This window comes from Leptonychotes weddellii, chromosome 9 (genome assembly GCF_054177405.1).
Source record: "Leptonychotes weddellii isolate Sample4059 chromosome 9, ASM5417740v2, whole genome shotgun sequence".
NCBI lineage: Eukaryota > Metazoa > Chordata > Mammalia > Carnivora > Phocidae > Leptonychotes > Leptonychotes weddellii.
Genome location: NC_138377.1, coordinates 100,836,251 through 100,855,569, shown reverse-complemented (window position 1 = coordinate 100,855,569; position 19,319 = coordinate 100,836,251). Strand labels below are relative to the sequence as shown.

The following is a 19,319-nucleotide window of genomic DNA, read 5'->3' as shown; positions in this document are numbered from 1 at the left end:
TGGGACTCCATTCCCTTGCTGCATCCAGGTAAGTTTTATGACAAAATACACAGGAGAGAGAGCTAAGCTAGCACAGGACCTGGAGACACAGAAAACAATCTGCTTTGAATGGAAAGCTTTACAGCCCTGGAGTGAGGGATGAAGGTGGGTACACACTTGGCAGACCTCTGTGGGTTCCCATAGAGATGTGCCAGGGGCAGAGTCAGGCCTAAGGGGTGGAAGAGAGGGAGAGACATGCTTTAAACTGCTCAACAGTTGGTTTCTTGGGGGGACAGAGTGAATAGTGAGTTCCCCATAGTAGAGGCACACAGGCTTGAGCAATGGAATGTAGAAAGGGCCCACAGGGCCCCCCTGGCTGAATACAGATGGCCCATCAGGGGACCCACCTCAAAATATCCATAGGCTCTAACTGACCAATGGGCTACTTACAACCAGGCACAGTTACCAAAAAGGGGAAATTCCATAGTCACCATACCTGCTCACCTTCCCCCTTTAAAAACAGCGCCCACCCACTGCCTCAGTTGCAGACAACCTTTCCTCTGGGGCCCTGCCCCCCTGCTCCCTTGCCCTGGATTCAATAAGCTTTGATCTCCTTTGTTCTGCCTCAGGTGAATTCTTTCCCCTCCCTGGCCACCGGCTTCCACCCAATCATCGCCCCACGTTTGGGGACCCTCATCTGATCTGGACAAACACCCCATGTAGACACCACACGCATCCCTGGAGAGCACAATGGAGGTCCTACAACCACCTGATGAAGGCTCTGTAGAAAAGATTGAAGCCTCAGCTAGGCAAGGCTTCAGGGTTCATTCCAACCCTGGGATTTTAAGAGATTCTTTGAGGAAGAAATAAGGGAGATGCAGAAAGAAAAAGAAGAGAGAGGAGAGAAGGGGAGGAAATGAAAGAATAAAATTTAAAAAGAGACAGAAGGAAGGCCAGAGGCTGGAGCCCATTCTGTGCATGTGCCAATCATCCATTCATACAGAAGCTGGTAAGGGCCTGAGGGGACTAGTATCCCAATGGAGAGTCAACAGACTATCACGGCACCCTGGTCCTCCACCTCCAGCATCCACCTATTCCTGTCCTGTGAGCCGAACCTTTGAGCCTGGCTTTGCCCTGAGAGCACTAGGCTAGCTCAGATGTGTATGTTCATCCATTAGGAAGCCTGGCCCAGGACAAAGGAGGGGCAGAACTCTCAGAATTCTGCACATCCCTCTGGGGCACTCAGGATTCTAGGGGGTCTCCAGGAAAAACCCCCAATTCCTAGGACAGGGAGGACAGGAAGGATCCCTTCTTTCCCCCCTCCCTCTATACCCATGACCAGAGAATTGGGTTAGGCCCAAACTGCTAAGCACTCACCAGCCCAGCCAGGCCTCTGTCAAATGCAATCATGTGGGTGGATTCCTGAACCAGTTATAGAAATTGAGCCAGCCCCTGCCCCCTGCTCAAAGGCAGCATTTTCAAGTAAAACAAAGCTTTTATAATAAAAGATTGCATTTCTGAGCTGTGTCCCTGGCAGTGAGGTGAGCCGCAGGGGCAGGGCTTGAGCTGTGATTCTCAGAAGGGACTTTTTCTCTGACACAGATCTGCTGGTCTGAGCAGGGAACCAGGGCTCTGGCCCTGGGAAGAATCACAGCTACCGCCTCTGTTAGGAGACAGACTAGGATAGGAGGCCAGGTATCTGGACCTGGGCCCAGTCCCCAGCCTGGACTGGTCCAATTAGGAAGGCTTGGTACCTACAGAGAGGGTGAGGGAGAAGAGATTGGACGCTGGAGAGTAAGGATGGAACTTTATCTGCTCCCCTATTTCTATGCCTTTCCTCTTATAGCTCCCTTCCTGGCCACTCCCTATTTTGGGGGGTGGGGTTCAGCTGAAACACACAGCCAGCCTAACCCCAGCACCGTAGGCTGGTCAGGACCACAGCACCCGATCTTGATCCGGTCCTTTCTTTCTCCTGTTCTCCTCCACGCAAGAAGCCTCACTTCTAGGCCGATTAAATCTGTGCTTTCAACCCTGCTTCTGCAGGTGCACCCACCTCAACCCACCCCAAGAGACTCACAGACCTTGTCAGTTGTCCTTCATTCACTGAACACCCCAAACATACACACACACATGCCCAAACACACACACACACACACACACCCAGGCACACGCTTGGGCATGCACACACAACTCCTCCACTGGAAGTGTCAGCTTGTTCTGTGGAACCAACCTTACCAGGTTGCTTTTCTGTTCTCCGTCACTTGCCTGCTCTGTAGTTTGTGTTATTTGTGACTTCTTTTGTGCAAGCCGCAGCAGTCTTGCCCCCATGAATCCCCCCACTGGCTTCTCAGAGAACGGAGGGACTGGAGGTGAAACAGAAACGAGGCAATCCACACACACACAGCCACACCCCATCATAGCGGCTGTGTCAACCCACGGAGGATTTGGCACCTACGCAACACACTCACGCACACACCCCGGAGCTCTCCGCGTTCAGTCTGCAGAGACCCACCCCACCCTCCCTGCAAGCCTTCCACACTCATTTCCAGCCTCCCCAATCCCACGTGGTTTCGCCCCCTGCGTCCCGGAGTTGGACGCGCCAAGAAAGAGCAGGCGCCGGGTGTAAACACCTGGCAAAATCACAGGACAGTCAAACCAACAGGAAATCACACAAAGGATCCCAATGGGAGGATCCTGGGGGCTCCTTCCTTCTGCGGTTTCCTCCAGCATCCCCCAGGCTTCCTTCCTCTGTGCCCCGACAAAGAGTCACCGAGCCCAGTTCAAATCGATTGTTTTATTGACTGTTTACATACAGACGCCTTTAGAAAAGGGCGCGGGCTCCGAGGAGGGGGGGCTACTCCGCCCCGGGCCGCGCTTGTGCTGCGCTTCTCGGACTGGCAGGTCCCGACGCCCAAAGCCCCCCCCCCCATCCCGACGTTTACTTTCAAAAAATGAAAAAAAGCCCCCGCCCCAGTCGCCGCGCCGCGTCCACCCTCCCGCCCCCTCCCTCCCCGCCCACCTGCCTGCCCGCCCGCCCCCCCCCCACAACACGGTCACACTTTACAGAACACAGACTTCTACAGAGCACGCTCGTCTAGGACTACACGCCAGGCAAATACTGTTCTCGTGGAAGGAGGGGCGGGGCGGGGAGAAGCGAGGACCGAGGCGCTTTTCTCCATCGGGATCCCGCGGCACCGGCACGCGCAGGCTTTGTGCGAACCAGGGCGCAAGCCCTTACGCGAGACCCGGCCGGGGGAGACCCTGGTTGGCTTCCTTTGCCCTCCCTTCCACCCCCCCCCCCCCCCCGCGCACCTCGAACTCAGGTCTGGGCCACTTGCAGCAGCGGAAGCGGAGCTGTGGAGTGCTTCGAACTCCGGAAACCCCAAGTCACCCACAGCGAAATTCACCCAGGACCAAGGCCAAGCTCTCCGCGTTAAAAGGGAGCGCGGTTCCGCGGCGCTTTAAGTTAGGAGAGAGGGAGAGAGAAAACGCATTCCCCGCCCCACCCTCTCACACACATCCAATTTTCCCAGAGCCTGGAAGGAGGTGTTAGAACCAGACTCGGAGTGTCGCTGTCTTTGAAAAAGAAAAAACAAAACAAAACAAAAAAACGCCAAAAAACCCCACGAAAATATGAAAATCGGAGCGCGGAGCTGAAAGGCGCCCCAGGCACCGGGCTTGGCTCCACCTGATCAGGAGCGGATTGGGGGTGGGGGGACAGAAGGGTTTGTTTCCCACTCGGAAGGGGGCTTTGAAACTGAAACTAGGGAGTTGCCACCGAGTCCTGGCTTCTGGGACGTGCACCCCAGAAAGGATGGAGTAGGGGTCCAGGCGGGACCCTACAGCGCTCCACGCAAGGGACAGCTGCTGCGGGTCCCGGGCTGACCCCGGGCCACAGCGTTACCACCAGATATTTCCAACGTCTTCTCCCTTTCCCCTGGTTCCAGAGCCCACGGTGGGGCAGGTTGCAGAGCAGATTTCGCAGATAACAATTACGGTGGGAATGGAGAGGCGTGGATTTCGCTTCACGGTCAGCGGGTGGTGTATTATAGGGAGAGAGAAGAGCGAGTAACTGTGCTTGCCGGGGAGGGGAATTGAGCCCACAAAAACAATGACGACAGTGGGTGGCCGGGGACTGGTGCAGTCGTCCCACTCCCCTCTGGAAGTCCCCAGTAGTGAAGGTTGGGGCTGGTAAAGGGGCGGAGTAAGTGAAGGTTGCGGGTGGGGTGGTGGGCGTATGTCCTGCCAGCCCTAGGCTTCTGCTCCCAGGCACCCAAGGTGGGGGATGGGAATGGGCGGGCCAGTCGGGCGAGGGGTTCAGCCTGCCGTCTGCCTGTAATTGCCATTAATTTCCTGGGCGATGTTGACCGCCTCGGCGCCCAGGGGCAGCCGATCACTGTACTCAGAGCCCGCCTCGAACTCCTCTTGGTTGGCCTTGGACTGGGACTCCGCCAGCGAGCAGGCCGCCAGACTCTCCTCCCTCTGCAGGTCCCCACCTGGGTCCCCCTGCTCCGCGTCTTCGTCGAGGCCCTCCTCGGGAGCCTCCTCTGGCTCCACGACGTCTGCCTCGCCGCCTGCCGGGTAGCTTTTCTCGGACTCGAGGTAGGAGGCACGCGGGTCGAAGTCGGCGGCGATACGTTTCTCCATGGGGTCGGGGGCCTGTGGCCGCAGTATAAGACGATAAGGCTTACCCGGGTGTTTGGCCAAAAGATGGCAGCAGGCGGCGCCCAGCAGGGGCACGGTGGCCAGCACCAGGAGGAACACGCTCACCGCCACGATAACCAGCAGCGAGGGCAATTCCTTCTTGGTGGCAAACACCACTTGCACGTGGCAGGCCTCGCCGGCCAGCGCCAAACACACTGAGTAGTTAGTGCCGGGCCGCAGGCCGCGGAACCAATAGGCGTTGACGCCCTCCTCCACGCGCGACCACTGCACTGCCGCGCCACCCCCCGCAGGGCACAGATAGAGCAGGCGCAGCGGCCGCCGCCCGGGCCGCCCGGCCCCCGCCGCCCCGCCGGGCCCGGATCCCCAGCGCGCCGCCAGCGGCGTCAGCTGCACCCGAGCCTCGCGCTCCGCCACGTCCAGCGCGATGACACCCAGCTCAAAGACGTGCTGCTTGAGCTCGGCGCTCTGGTTGAAGGCGTGGTTGGACACGTACCGCGAGGGGTCCCCGTGGCCACAGCGTTGCTCCTCCACCGGATCCGCAGAGACCTGGTCTTCTGCTTCCTCTCCCTCACCTGCCTCCTCCTCCTCCGGCCCCGCCTCCGTCTCCCCGAGGGCGCTCACCCGGGCCAGGCCTTGGCCTTTGATTTTGCCCTCGGGCTTGGAGGGTAGAACGCTGTTGCCCCGGCCTTTGGCTGTGGACTTGCGCTCAGAAGTGGGGGCCTGCCCTTCAGAGTCTCCACCAGCGCCAGGAGCGTGCTTTGGGGGCCCAGCGGCCGCCACTGCCACGCGCAGTGACGTGGAGTTGGCGCCCAGCTCATTGTGGGCACGGCAGGTGTAGACGCCTGCTTCCTTGGCACTCAGGAGGGGCACCAACAGGGAACCGTTTGTGAGGGCCAGGAAGCGCGGGTTGGCTGGGGGCGCGGGCCAAGCGGGTGCTGGAGTCGGGGTTGGGGCCTCCGTCTGCGTGGGCCCGTCCCCATCTCCTTCCTCCTCCCCGTCTTCCGCCCCATCCCCGTTGTCCTCCCCGCTCAGGACGGGAGGCTCTAAGACTATGGTGCCGCCCGGGATCTGAAGTCGCCACTGCAGGCGGGGTGTGGGGTGTCCTTCGGCGACGCAGTGTAGCCTGAGCGCCAGGCCGGCGGGCCAGGGGCTGCCCGGAGCCTCAGGCGGCGGCTCAGCACTCAGACGCACGCTGGGCGGTACACAGGACAGGGCGGGCAGGCGGTGCACCGGCACCCCCTGCAGCGCGGGCGGCGAGGCGCACGCGATGGAGTCGGGCTCCGGTAAGGAGACCCTGGTGCTTGCGGCCCAGGCCTGCAGCCACACAAGGCTGCAACCGCAGTGGAAGGGGTTGTGATAGAGTTGCAGATGGGACAGCGCGCTTAACGCGTCGAAGGTGCCAGGAGCCAGCGTGCGCAGGCGGTTGTTGTTGATGCGCAGAGAGCGCAGGTCGGGCAGCGCACCGAGAGCGTCCCGGGGCAGCGAGCCCAAACGGTTGTGGTTCATTTTGAGCAGCTGCAGCGCGCTCAGGTTACGAAGGTCGCTCCACGGAAAGCTGGATATGAGGTTGTGGCTCAGATCGAGGTTCTTGAGCTGGCTCAGCACCGCTAGGGCGCCCGGCTCCACGGTGCGCACCTCGTTGTGCGCCAGCCACAGCGACGTGACCTGCGTGACGTCGGCGAAGGCCCCACGCCGCAGCACGGTGATCTTGTTGGCCGACAGACTAAGCGTGGTCACGTTGGCCGGCAGTCCTTCCGGCACCTCGCGCAACTCCTTGTACGCGCAGTCGGCGAACTGGTGCGCGTACTTGTCCACGCAGGCGCACGGCTCTGGGCACGCTCGGGCCACTCCTAGCAGAGCCCAGGCCAGCCACAGAGCCCGCAAGGGCACCATCGCGGATCCTGCGGATGGAAGCCGGGGGGAAAGAGGGGAAAAGGTGACTTACGAGCCCCAGCTTCCCTCCCCCTATTCAGCTCTGCCTCCTCAAACCCGTCTAGGGCAGGCCCTAGGGCCCCAGGAACCGTCTCCTCTGTGCCCAGGAGTCTCTCTTGGACACGAGTGGGGCTCAATAAAAAAGTCTCAGGATTCAATGCTTGCCCTCTCTCGGGGCCCTGACTTCCTTTTCTAGCGGACTTGTACCTCGATTTTCCCCACCTACCTACCCCTTCAATCTGGCACGGGCCCCTCCAGAGGCTCGGCCGCTCATCTGTCTGTCTGCTCTGGGCTCTGCCCTGACACCTAGGTGTGTTTCTAAGCCTTCGTTTAACTCCGTGACAAGGATACACAGACAAAGTATTTTTGTCCGTGACCTGTTGTCCTTCCTCGAACTGTTTGTCCCACGCACAGCATTCGCACACGCGCCCATACAGTCCCACAATACAAACACACGCTGGGCGCCGCCATCAAACTGCCAACTTCGGCAGGGGTTTAGAGGTTCACAGCACATTTCCTAGCACACAAACACAAAGACACCCAGACATGGACACACTGGAGACCTCATTGTTCTTCCAGCTGAACCTAGCATCGGTACAGCGTTCTCCCTCCCCTGTTCATTGTGCGAGCTGACAGACACAAGGACACGAGTCCTCACACGAACCGACCCGCACACAGGCACACAGGCGCGCGCTGGCGCATGCACAAAAGCCCTCCACCGAGAGTGAAATCCCCGCGGATCGGCAATGCCGAGAACTTGCGGCGGGAGGCGGGACCCGGGGCAGTACCCTGCAGGCCCCCCTCCCTCAGACCCCGAAGCAGCCTGCCCTGGGCTGCAACTCCCTCGAAGGGAGAACCAAGGTCGCTGTGTCAACTTCCGTCTGAGGAAGGAGGTCCTCCCCCATGCATGGGCCGGGAGCATCGAGGGGGATGTCACTAAAGATCTCCCCTCCCATCCCCGAAGATCGCAGGAGGCTCCCAGAGGGTATAGGGGTCCCCAACCGGCAGGTCATGGTGCAGGATTCTGCCCCTTTTCGGCAGCTCCACGATGCCTTAGCACACCTCCCCCCACCCCGCCCCCACCCAATAAAACCTTATCCCCAGCCACACAAACGCGCTTACATGCAGACTCGCTGCTCCCACCTAGGGCTCCCGGCTGGCTGGTTGGGCAGAGCCCCTCCCACACGCCCGTCTTTGGGAACCCGGGTTCCCCGCGCTGCCTTTGCTTCCGGGGGAGGGCCCCTCCCCACCCCTCCGTGGTCTCCCCCTGACAGCACCAGCGGGTTATGGTACCCCATGTGGGACCTGGGTCGAGGTTGTGGGGCGGTCCCCGCGGCTTACCCGCTGCTCGCTGACTCTCCGCGCACTGCCCTCGGGCTGCAACCCCTTCTCCAGACTTGAGGTCTCAGAGCCAGGATACTGCCCAAGGGCGCTTTCCACATCTGTTGCTGGCTGTGGAAAAGGCAGGTGTGGGGCAGGGAAAGGGACAGGTAAGTATGGGGACCTCCCTGGCCTTGAGGTCCCGCGTCAGTTTTTCCTTTCGCGTCTGTTCCCCCCACGTCTGGCTGGCTGCAGACTGAAGAGAGTCCTGGCGCGCTCCCGGCGCGGCAGGGACGCGCACAGCCTCTCCCACCTCCCGCATCATCCACATTTGTTAAAGCCGTAGAGGCTCTCCCCGAGGCTGAGACACTTTGGTCTCAAGGGGCGCCCCCCACACCCACCGCCCCCGGTCTGGGCTCTTCCTAGCTCAACGCACACCCATACCCCACGTCCCCCTACATTTACACATCTGAAGACATTGTCACTATGCCTAATCACACGGCCGCCCCCGCTCCCCCCGCCCGCCACGTTCAAACATATTGGTACAGACACACACACACAGACCTTCACACCCTCCACACAGTCGACCTTCACATGTTAGAATTACCCATCATCATGTAATAATAACCGAGTCAATGCGTTGAGGCCCCCCTACGTTCACGCACATTTTCAAAGGCACACTGGTGCCTTTCACCCGGGACACTCACCATTCTCTCCCTCCCGCACGCAGCACACACATTCACGCTCACTCACCCTCACGCTCGGGTCCCGCCAGGGCCGGGGAGCTTCGCTGCTAATTGAATGCAAGCCGCTTTTACGCCCCGCAACACGTGAGACAAACCATCTTTGAGGAATTTGGGGGAAGGCAAGGCCCACGAAGGAAGGGGGGGCGTGTCTTTGCCTTTAAACTCTTTTTGCAAATGCGGGCTGTGCACAGACAGACCTGAAGTAGGACCTGCTGAGCTTCGCGCAGCCGGGCTCGCGCGGACCATTCCTTACCGCACCCCCCTCCCCACTAGCAGCCTCCTCCCCGAAGCCACGTTCAACACGATGCATAATTGATAGTGTTAGCAGAGCGCCTCACCCTCCCTGCTGTTTTTGCTTGGATCTGGGTAGATGCAAGCCCTGGTCTCCCCTGCCGCCCCGCCAGTCCAACCCCAAGAAGAGAGCGCACGACCCCACGGGGCGCGCGGGGTAGCGACGTCTGCACCCCAGCCCACCGCCGCCCCTGCACAGCCTCTTAAGCCCTACTCTTAAAGTCTCGTTTTTTTGTAGCTAAACCAGCGCTTGAAGCCCACGGCCCAACACGCCGACCTGTGCGCATCGCCAGGTGCGGTGCATGCGCAGTGTCAGCCTCAGCCTCACCCTCGGGTCTTGCCAGCTACGGGAGTATGGGGCACGGGGGCTGCGGCAGACAACAGCACCCAAAGGGATGGTTACAAAACGTCTGCTCCTCCAGACCAGTGTGGGCTGGGAACTTAAGGCCCGAGCATCTCTCTCCCTGTCCCTCCCTCACCAACGTCTTCACAGCCTCACCAGCAAACGCACCGTCAACCCCACACACTTAGCCCCCAAAGCCTCCGCGGCCCGCCACCGCCAGCATGTCTCACACCCTCACACAACAGCCGGCCTCAGCAGATTCGAATACTCGCTGTTCCCGACTCCCGCTCCCTGTCTCTGGCAAAACCCCGACATTTCTTTTAGCGACGAGGAGGTGGAGGCGCAGGAATGTCGAGGCATTTGGCTAAAACTCTCCTGCACTGCCCATTGCAGCCCTGGAGAGAGAGTTGCTGGCCAGCGTCGGGACGGGGATACAGGCTCCGGGAGAGTCCCGGAGAGCCCCCCACCTTCCCCGGTCCTTTCCGTAGACATTGAGCTCTCAGGGCACGCGCGGCCCCCAAGCCCTCGCCCCGGGCCGGGGGATTCTCTGGCGGTGGGTCGATGGCCCGGGTTTGGGAACTCAGAGGAGATCAATCTCCCGATTTGAGTGTTGAGCATTTTAATGAGCTGGGGAGGTGGGGAAGAGAGACGGGCGCGGAGCGCGGCAGCTAGACTACTACCAGGCGTTCCGAGGATCCTTTGTAAATTAAATATGAACCCACCCGCGCACGCACACTCCGCATCCTTCCCTCTGTCCTACTCCTGCGGTGGCTGCAGGTGGCCCAGCGGGCTGAGACCAGCACCTCTCGTTCGGACCAGAACTTCACTCCACCTGCCTGGGCCTGTGGTCCCCCCAGACGACGTAGGGGGAGGGCACAGGGGTGCCCTGAGAGGGATGGTGTCTTCAAGGAGGGTGGAAGGGTGAGAGTGCCTTGACTATGCAGTGGGACAGCGCGAGCGGCCCCCTAGCTCTGGGAATGAGTCCCTGCGGCTGGGCCAGGGAGTGGCGCCGCCGCCCGGTCTGCTTTGTCCGTGAAGCAAGAGGGGGCGTATTGGGAACGCCGAGGGGGGCGGTTCCGCGCGCCTCGGTCCTGGAAGAGGGGTCCGGGAGGCGAGGGCCCAATAGCGAGAATGGACAGTCAGGTCCCGGAGACTTCCCTGGGCGCGGGGGAGGGGCGCCGGCCATAGAGGCGGGGACCGAAGCTCGGCCAGGGAGGCGCACAGCTTGTGGACCCTCCACCCAGTTTTCACCTTTTTTTCTGGTTCTTTTGCCTTCGTCGTGGAGGCGGACAGGTAGACAAGCGGGCGAAGGACAACTTGGAAGCGTTGATGGACTAGAAGACAGAGGCTGGGGATTAGAAGGGAGAATGGGCTCGCTCATTCTCCGCCGAGATCTTCCCAGGCCCGCAGGGACCCGCCCCGCCAGCGTCCCGGGAACCTCTGGGGCCAAGTAAGACCCCTTTTCCTTGGCTCACTTTGTCAAGGATGCAGAAGCCAGGGGAATTCGGCAGGGAGACAGGGCTCCGGGGGCTAGGAGGGCGGCTAAGGATGTGGTGGCTACCCAGGCGAGGGCTCGGACTCCCGGGGGCCCCTGCGACTCCCGCCCACTCTCCAGCAAGCGCTTTTGTTCCCCGAGCCTGCCCCGGGGGAAAGACAACCCTTACCCCCGCCTTCGACCCCGGAGCGCCCGGTGCCTGCCCTGGCAGAGTCCGCCGAGGCCTGGGGTGGGAGCCACGACTCCGGATCAGCTTCCGGGCTCAGCTAGGAGAGCACAGCACGTTTCGCCCGGCGCCGCCAGGGCGCGCAGGAGCAGGTCTGATGTCTATAATGTTAATAATGGTACAGTTACTGAGGGGCTGGGGAACCGAGAGCGAACACACCACCCCCGCCGCCGCCCACGTCTTTGATCGTTAAAGAAACAGGCATCTAATCAGGTGCGTGGAAGTAGGTGAGGGGAGAAAAGGGATTCAAGGTTCTAAGCCGCCAGAGTGGGGGGGGTCTCAGAATCGGAATCTGTAGAATCCGGGCTCAGGTTTTTGACCAGGCTGGCGTCCAGACCCTAGACAGACGCAGGAGCCGAGGGCTGTGGCTCCGGGCAGATTATTGCTGATTGACTTCTAACTTCGACTTCTCGGACCCCGACGGTCCGGAAGGTGGGGCGGGTTGAAACCCAGTGGACCCCCCCCACCCCGCAGTCGTTTCCGCGGCTGTGAGGACGCAAGGTCTCGGTCCCAGGCCTGGTTCGTGAGCGCCCCCTGCTGGACACCGCTTGCCGGGCGCAGAGGCTGGGGCAATGGCTGCGGGAGGCTGGAGCCCCGCACCAAGCCGTCCGCTGTCCGCGGCTCTGCGGTCCAGCGGCGCAATGTTCCCGAGAGGGGGACGCTTACCCAGGTACCGAAGCTTTCCTTCTCATGCCCACGCAGTCTCCGTCCCCCGAATGTGCAACCTCCTCTCCCCTGCCCAACACAGGCACAGCCCCCGCTTCGCACCCCATTGTGTTCCCTGCACCCAGGGCACAATAGGCACCCTCTGAATCCCCGTTGAACGCATAGTCCCTGGCGCGATCCAATGGGCTTAGTTCTCCAGGGAGGAAACCTTCCTGTATGCCTTCCTTACCAACACCCCGCACCCACCCCGGGCGGGGTGAGCGCTTTCTCTTTGAGTCCTCTAGGAGGGTTCTAGAACACAGTCCTTAAGTCTTATGACTTTGTCAGGGACCTAAAATGTCCGAGATCTGAAAAAGAAAATCTGTTGGCTCTAAGAGGGGCAAAACAAAAACAAAAACAAAAACAAAAACAAAAACAACCCTGCGAGATCAGAAGTAATGTTTAATGAAAAGTTCAGGACACGTAACTTTGTGCGAACGATTCAGTTGCAACTGGCACGCGGGTGACTTAAGGGATGGGGGAAGGCTTCGGAAAGTCAGAAAGCCAGGGCCCAGATGGGCATCAAATACTCGCTGCATCGCAGCCGGCTCGGGAGATAATTCCCGCAGCTGCACTCCAGCAGAATCTCCAAAACACTCCCCGCTCCCACCTTGAAGCTCTGCAGTCTGTCCCCCTGCCTCCCGACACACCTTCACACTGTGTTCCTACCTCTCTCCCCAAGAAGCTGCTTTCTTTTTCCAATTTCCAGCAGAAAGCTCACCCTTCTGGGAAACCAGTCCCTGTTTATGATAACCCCTCCCACCTTCCATCTCTCCTTCCCCCTCATACACACTCAATGGAGTGGTTAGGAGGAAAGGTTTTATCATCAGCCTCTGCCAGGTACTAGCTGTGTGACCTTGGCCAAGTTACTTAACATCTCTGTGCCTCAGGGGGAAAAAGGGCATAAATAGAATATCTATTTTATTAGGTTGCTGTGAGGATTAAACGAGTCAATGCATGCAAAGCACCTAGTACCTAGCACTTAGTGCTCAGAAATTAGTTATTTGTTTTTTCAACAATAGCCAGTATTAGCCATTATTACTGCCTTCCAGAGTTGGGTACAGGTATGATGAGATGTTCTGCTACAAGGCCCACACGGTTGTGTCCTGCCTCCCCCACAGGGAGAAGGACCTTGGCCCTGCCCCAATACGTCTCTCCTTACTCCCTCCCCACCTCACTCCTTATGGCGTAGGCAGCAATCGGAATTACTATTACGACTGGTAAAGATCTCTAGTCGCAGACACTGAAGCTCAAATTCTCATGCTTGTAGCTGTCATCAGCGTGCCTGTTTGGAAAGAGAGACCTGCAGCTGCAGCCCTGGTGGAAGGTTTTTAATTAAAACCACAATCTGTTTAAGTATTTATTGGGCTCTGTGACTTTAATTATTTTCCAGGGAAAAACAGCAACAACAAAAAATCCACATTTGCATATGGGAAGACTGTTGATTTCAGAGGAAAGTAGCAACCTGTGGCAGTTTGCTGGAGGCAACAGGAGGAATTTCCTGAGCGGTTCAAATGAAGCTCGACATTATTAATAATCTGGGATTCAGTCCACAACCTTCCTCCTAGTGCTTTCATGAAATTAGCTTAACGTGCTGGCAAGGCCCTTTATTGCCATCAAAATTAACGACAGCTCTTCCAGTGGCATCTCATGTAATTATCTGGGTCTGTGCTTGTCTCGCTGAAGCTGGGGAACTCCTGCCTGGAACAGGCAACACTCCTGCCTGGGAGGGGCAACATGCTTAGCTGTTCTACCCGGCCCAGGCAAGACTGGATCTCCAGAGCGGGGCGTCGGGCCACCTGCACAGTAGGGTGAAGCAGGGTAAAGGAGGCTTTCCTTCCGCAGACAACAAAATTCCCATCTTGACGTGTTTCCTCGCAGGGAGGAAAGGAAACAGGGCTGGCTTCAGGGCTGGTTGCTTCAGTGGCCCAGTGACATCAGCAGTCCTAGATTCTGTCTCTCTCCTCTACCATCCTTAACGGAGATTCTGCCTGAGACTCGTGTCCCTTGATGTCACTGGAGAGCTCCAGCAGCAGCTGAGGTGACGGACTCGTAGTGGAACAGAGAGACTTGGATTCTCTTTCTAGAAACCGCAGCCTCTCCTTGGGTCTTATGGGCACCTACTGGCTTAGGACTTCTCATCTCTGAGCCAATCAGTGGTAAAGGGGATCGAATTGGTTGGCTGAGAGTAATCATCTAGCCCTGAAGTGGATGTTGAAGAGTTGATGCCAAGATTATCGACAGGCAAGAAATCCCCTTTAAAGAAAAGTGGTGGTATGATCAGAGTAATCTACTATTGTGTCAAAATGAACTGAAATGAAACTGACCATAATTATAATCAACCATACTAGACACCATATTAGACAGTAAACCACATGAGACGCCTTATCTGGAGATTAGACCAGTCTATGTCCACCATCTGTGACTAGGATCCGGGCGCAGTGTGTGGCCAGGATTAGGGAGCTCTCTGGGGTAGGTATCCATACAAGCTAGAGAATTCTCTGCTTTCACAGAATTCTTGAAATGATAAAAATTTGTTCTTGGAAATGCCTGTGCTGGGATCCAAAGCTATTTTGGGAGCCGAGGAAGCTTGAGTCTTCAGTTGGATATTTATGAACAGGAGATGTTTATGAACTCAAAGATGTTCCTACATGACTTCCAATCCTGAGCACGTCGCCGGGTCCCATGGCAGGGAAGAGAGGCACTTTGCTGTCGAGGTGGAAGACAGGAGGAAGAATTGTCCCCAGGTCTTCTGGAGAATGTGGAGGAGCGCAAAGCTGCCAGGTTCAAGAACTCCTTGTGTGACCTTAAGCGACTCCTGTCCTCTCTCCTTCTAGGTCTCCATGCTTGCGAAGGTAGGAGGGTGGGCTGGGTGAGCTCGGAGGCCCTTCCAGTGCTGCTGATCTCTGAGACCCTGGCTCTGGGGTGCTGTGGATTTAGAAGGAGCCAGTTTGCAGGTTGAGTTGGAGCATCTAGGGGGCCTGTGCCCAGGCTTCCTGCAGGAGGAAGTCTTTGGAAAGTCTGGGAACCATCGCTTGCCTTCTTCCTCATGTCCCTGGACAGCTTCTTTGTTTTCCCTCCCACTGCACTGCACCTGCCTCATCTTTCAAGATCATCAGCACACCTGAGCCAGGAGCTAACCGCCCCCTGCCCCCCAAAACCGCTCTGCATTGCTCTGAGGGCAGGGGGAGTCCTCTGGCTACAAAACACATCTTGAAGGCCCTTCACATAGTAGGATTCAGGGGGTGTGTGTGTATGTGTGTGTGTGTGAGAGACATCATTAGAAATTAAGTCTGATCACTGCATATTTCAGGAGCCTGGTGTGTAGGCCCAGGAAGAAATGCCAAGGCTGCCAGGGGCTCCCTGACCGGTGGGGGCATGCAGAAGCAAGACACGACTCTTCTTCAGTTCTGGCCACTCCTCTCTGCTCTGCGACCCTCCATTCTCCATCGCCTGGTGCCATCAGGGGAGAGAGGTCACAGTAAACGCGTATTCTGAGACCCTCCTGAGCTCCCCATGTGGCCCCTGTCAGAGACCTGCCTCAGAGGGAGGACAGACAGGGAGCTGGCCAGCGTCACAGGGCACCAGAGCTTGGGGCCTGGGTGCAGGTCCCCTTATCCCTACCCCTTCACTTTATTGGAAGGAAGACACGCCAAGAGGGGAGTCCCAGCAGCATGCAGTTTCTCTGAGATGCCCTCACAGGGGCAGGGCTCAGGGGCGTGGGGGGCTCCTCCTCCTTCATGCTCCAGGCTGAAAGCTCCTGGAGGGTCACCCGGAGCCTTCTCATCCACTGTCCCCATCAAAGCCAGAACAGCGCAGGATGGGGCACTTGGCTGCACTGCATAAACTAAATTTCCTCCGGGGTATCTAGTCTCTCACTGTCAACAGGCTCTTCCTTTGTTTTTGGAAAAGGTTTCCTAGAAGCAGAGCTGTGACAAGGATTCATGCACAAGCCGTGATTGAGGAAATTTCTTAGCAGAAACCGGCAGGGTTCGAGAAGGGAAGTAGGAGAAGAAGAGGAAGAAGCCAAGGCAGCGTGTGATTTCAGGAAGTCTCAGCCTAGGCCTGATCCCGGGGAGTTCTAGGCATAAATCACACCTCAGAGTTTGTACTGATTTAGGCAGGAAAGTTCGGCCTCCAGAGATGCACAGCAGTCAGACATTGGCTAGGGGCTGCCCCCGGGGTTGGAAATGCCAGGCACTTCCCCCTCTCTGTGCCTGTGGGCAGTCAGCTCCAGCAGCCGAAGGGCAGGCCTAGGAAGAAAGCCACAGATGTGAGCTATCAGAAGCCAAGCCCACAGAAGCCAAGGGATGGGCATGCAGAAATGGGTCTGCTATGTCCTTCATTCCACAAACCAGAATCAAGCCTCCCCCATGTTGCCAGGTGCTATGCTTGGCATGGGGGCAGCTGTGAACCAGGCGGATGCCGTCCGTCTCTGCCCTCCCCCACCCAGCATGTTCAGGTCTCCTCAGGTGTGTGAACCTTGGGGCTTCTGGCATCCCAGGACAGGCTCCATCTGCTCCAGCGGGTCACCTGGGGCCAAGACTGGGTCTGTGGGCCTGCACCTGCCTCAGAGGGAGGACAGACAGGGAGCTGGCCAGCGTCACAGGGCACCAGAGCTTGGGGCCTGAGGTCCCCTTATCCCTACCCCTTCACTTTATTGGAAGGAAGACACGCCAAGAGGGGAGTCCCAGCAGCATGCAGTTTCTCTGAGATGCCCTCCCAGGGTAATCTGGTCAAGGACAGGCCGAGCTTGGTGGCCAGCACTGGTTAAGAGGACCTTGAGACTCTCAAGCAGAGGTGGCCTTTCTGACGGCTGTTTCTGGGTGGGAAATGTGCCCCCACTCAAGTCTCCTGTACCCCGCTCCAGTGCTCTTGGGCACCAGAAGCACAGCCCTACCAAGCCTGGGAAAGACTGAGGCTGTGCCCTCAAATGAAGCATGTCCCAATTACTAACAGCATGTCCCAGAGAGAGAGAACACCTCCTGCCAGGCAGCTGGCTGGGGCAGAGATTTGGAGGAAGGACAGCCCTCCCTCTGGTGGGTCTTGGCACATCCACTTCTGCACCCAGATGAGGCCAATTCTAATGGCCATGTCTTGGGGACAGCCAGGTACAATTCAGTATAAGGGGATCCAGAGCACGAGGCCAGGGAGTAGGGGGCTGACCCTGCTTTTCCATTGACTTTCTGTGAGACTTTGGGAAAGTCTCTTGCCCTTCTTTGCCTCAGTTTCCCTTCCTGTGCCATGGGGCTAGACATCCCTCTCCACCTGCCTGTCTCAGCTGGGACAGGAGCTTAGATCAGTCACATTCTTGCTCTCAGGCCTGTCCCTACCAAACCTAAAAGGAGGAAGCATCCTTCCAGCGCAGCGACCTCCCAGGAGGGACAGCCCCCTCCCCTAGTTCTCTGCAGCCTCCTTTTTGAAGTGCTCCAAATAGGTTTTCCCTGCGTGTGAGCCAGTGAATGCCTCAGCCCCATCTCCCTGAGCCCTTATCTCCAGCCCCAGCTGGAAACTTGATGTATTTATTTGCTTCTCCCAGGACCTCTTCCGTCCAACCCACATCTCTGCTGGTGCTGCAAAAGCGACCTTCCTGCAGATGGCTGTGTCTGGTAGCCAGGTGGGGGCTGAGCAGGGAAGGGATGGCAGTAAATCCCTCCAGCCTCCAGCCTGCAGGGTGACCTCACTGTCATCACTGTTGTAGGGGTAGAGGAGACAGTTGAGGCTTGGAGAAGTGGGGACAGAAGTACCGAGAGAAGTAGTTGGGGATAGGATCTCTCAGATATTAAATGGGCTGGAATCAGGAGAGGGAGAAAGGGAGAGAAAGGGGGGAAGTGAAAGAGAGGGGATTGGTTGGGATGCCTGGGTGGCTCAGTCGGTTAAGCGGTTAAGCGTCTGTCTGGCTCAGGTCATGATCCCAGGGACTTGAGATGGAGCCCTGTGTCGGGCTCCCTGCTCAGCAGGAAGCCTGCTTCTCCCTCTGCCTCTGCTGCTTCCCCTTGCTTGTGTGCTCACTCTGGCTTGCTCTCTCTCTGTCAAATGAATAAATAAAATCTTTAAAAAAAAAAAAGAGGGGATGGGGAGGTTAGGGGAGAGGGAAGGGAGGAGGGGAGGAGGGAGGGAGGAGAGGAAAAGGAAGGAAGAGGGAGGGGGAGGGCAATGGAGGGGAAAGAAAGGAGGAGAGGGAGGAGAAAAAGAGAGGGGAGGGGAGGAGGAAGGGAGGAGGAGGGGGAGGAGAGGGCAATGAAGGGAAGAAGCCCATAGGGCTTTCTGGGGGTCAGCACAGTGCCTTCTCTAGAGTACTGGAGGTATAGACTTATTTTTCATTCAGTGTTGCCAATTCACAAAATTTAGTGCTTTTTGTATGTTATCTCATTAGTCCTCATCATTTCTGAAGTATGTATTATCACCCTCAATTTGCATATGAGACCACAGAAGCTAAGTAGCTTGTCCAAGGTCACATAGGATTATGAATCAGGTCTCTCCAAAGCCTGTGTCCTAACCACCCAGCACCCTTCCCCACTTGCAAGCAGATTCAACAAGGACCCCACCACGGGCCCAGCCTCACCTGCCCTCTGCCTCCTCCTTGGCTCATCTGATTGTAGAATCAGTCGGCTCTGGTTTCAGCCAGGCCTGTATAGCTATTGAACTCCAGGAGAGAGTCTGCCAGGAAAATTCGATACCCAGGCCCTCTGCACTCAATCTGGTCAACAGTTTCAGACAATCAGACAGGTGACACTGGATTTCACCATTATGTCCTCTCACACTTGTTTGGCTGGCTAGCTTTGTGGAAAATTTCTGAGGTTAGCTAGCTAGCTTTTGTAATCTGCTTGGCTATCAAGTTTGTGATATTTATATTTATAAACTGACTTTAGCACATTCCAGGCAGCTGGTCTTTAAAGAATTCCTCAGGGCTGAGTTTAAGGAAGTTCCTTGAGCCAAGAATGAAGGAATTTTCCCTCCACTGTCAGCAAATGTGTTTTGTAAGGGTGGGTAGAGACTTCCAAACTTTCTGGTTTTTTGTTTTGGTTTGTTTTTGAGAAGGGGTGTCTCAGTTGAAATTCTAGACCCTTCTCTCAAAAGAGTCACTTCAGTCATCTGCTTTAATCAAATCTGAAGGGTCTGGAGCTGACACCTGGATTTGGATACAAAATTAAATGATGGCCCTGTCTCCATCTCTCCCCAAGCCCCAGCCTCAGCCACCAGGCTCAGCCCAGGACCAAGGCTCCAGGCAAGTGTGTCCTTACAGACTTCTGCTCCTGTTCCCTACCCCTACCCTGCAGGGGTTCCCTGCAGCCCCTTCCCACCTCATTCCCACCCAGGAACTAAGCCACGTGGAGGGGTTAATACCCCCCAAGGACTCTTCTTACTTGCATTGTAACTGGGGATGGGGCCTTACCTAAAGTCATGCATTCTCATCAGAGACAATATTACCCCATAGAGGATGAAAATAGGTTCAAGGGACACCCTTAGATATTTCGATGGTTTCTGACCCTCCAAAGGACCACAGTACATAAACAGATATATAGTACATGTGTGTAAAGAAGAAGTAAAATGATCTCTATTTGCAGATGACACGATTTTGTATGTAGAGAATCCTAAGGAATCTACAGGGTATCT

At 57.2% G+C, this 19,319-nt stretch overlaps 1 protein-coding gene across 6 annotated transcripts; it reads right to left on the bottom strand.

The window, feature by feature from the left end:
* Positions 1 to 2,758: 2,758 nt before the first annotated feature.
* ISLR2 (immunoglobulin superfamily containing leucine rich repeat 2) lies at positions 2,759 to 18,523 on the bottom strand. 6 transcript variants are annotated; one of them, XM_081831380.1, is made up of 4 exons: positions 18,268 to 18,523; positions 10,941 to 11,098; positions 7,918 to 8,028; positions 2,759 to 6,545 (listed from the first exon to the last, which is right to left on the bottom strand). In XM_081831380.1, the coding sequence occupies exon 4, from the start codon at positions 6,535 to 6,537 to the stop codon at positions 4,297 to 4,299; it is 2,241 nt and encodes a 746-aa protein (XP_081687506.1). In that variant the 5' UTR covers positions 6,538 to 6,545; positions 7,918 to 8,028; positions 10,941 to 11,098; positions 18,268 to 18,523; the 3' UTR covers positions 2,759 to 4,296. The 6 variants fall into 6 exon arrangements, with proteins under 6 accessions (XP_081687506.1, XP_030891579.1, XP_030891578.1 ...); XM_031035719.2 differs by lacking the exon at positions 18,268 to 18,523 and adding an exon at positions 10,528 to 10,624 and having other exon boundaries at positions 10,941 to 11,061; XM_031035718.2 differs by lacking the exon at positions 18,268 to 18,523 and adding an exon at positions 10,528 to 10,610 and having other exon boundaries at positions 10,941 to 11,031.
* Positions 18,524 to 19,319: the final 796 nt, after the last annotated feature.